Source organism: Priapulus caudatus, unplaced genomic scaffold (genome assembly GCF_000485595.1).
Source record: "Priapulus caudatus unplaced genomic scaffold, Priapulus_caudatus-5.0.1 Scaffold3131, whole genome shotgun sequence".
Taxonomy (NCBI): domain Eukaryota; kingdom Metazoa; phylum Priapulida; class Priapulimorpha; order Priapulimorphida; family Priapulidae; genus Priapulus; species Priapulus caudatus.
The window spans coordinates 18,961-19,744 of NW_014580192.1; the positions used below are offsets into that span (position 1 = coordinate 18,961).

Here is a 784-nt window from a genome sequence, read left to right on the forward strand (position 1 = left end):
ACTATATATATATATATATATATATATATATATCTCTATCGCTGTATGTTGCAGGGTGAGACAGCTACAGGAGCGACTGCCCACCTCTCTCATTCTCTATCACTTTGTCGGATGTTCAGGATCATCAACCGCTGATCCAATTAACATGCTGGCTCGTCTAACACGTCAGGTATATGACCTATGACCTCCTGATGTCACACGCCGTGTATGACCGATGACCTCGTGATGTCACACATCGTGTATGACCTATGACCTCGTGATGTCACACATCGTGTATGACCTATGATCTCGTACCGTCACACATCGTGTATGACCTATGACCTCGTGATGTCACACATCGTGTATGACCTATGACCTCGTGATGTCACACGTCGTGTATGACCTATGACCTCGTGATGTCACACGTCGTGTATGACCGATGACCTCGTGATGTCACACATCGTGTATGACCTATGACCTCGTGATGTCACTTGCAGATGATGAATACCCAGAATTTAGCAAAACTTGGTTTTACTGTAAATTAGCATATTGTGGAGATTCTGTGGTGACTGTGTCTCATGACCTATGTCAGATATTATCACGATGTATGTTAGGTAACGAATGATGCATGATCTGATCATAACTATCTTTCCTTATGTTTTACCAATGCTGCAGATTTGGGACGATGTAAGTATCTCATCAACACATAGATAAATTATATGACACGAATATTGTGCCACCACTCAGGCACTCTACCTTCTTTAACCCCAGCATTGACCTCTGGCCCCCAGCATTGACCTCTGAC

The 784-nt window shown here is 43.4% G+C and overlaps 1 protein-coding gene across 1 annotated transcript in view; it reads left to right on the forward strand.

Moving 5' to 3' along the window:
* LOC106819301 (nephrocystin-3-like) overlaps positions 1–169 on the forward strand; it is a gene marked incomplete at its 3' end in the record, with an annotated part of 2,743 nt that extends 2,574 nt beyond the window's left edge. Inside the window, exon 5 of the mRNA XM_014823946.1 lies at positions 55–169. Coding sequence (XP_014679432.1) covers positions 55–169 — 115 coding nt within the window. The remainder of the gene's footprint in view (positions 1–54) is intronic.
* Positions 170–784: the final 615 nt, after the last annotated feature.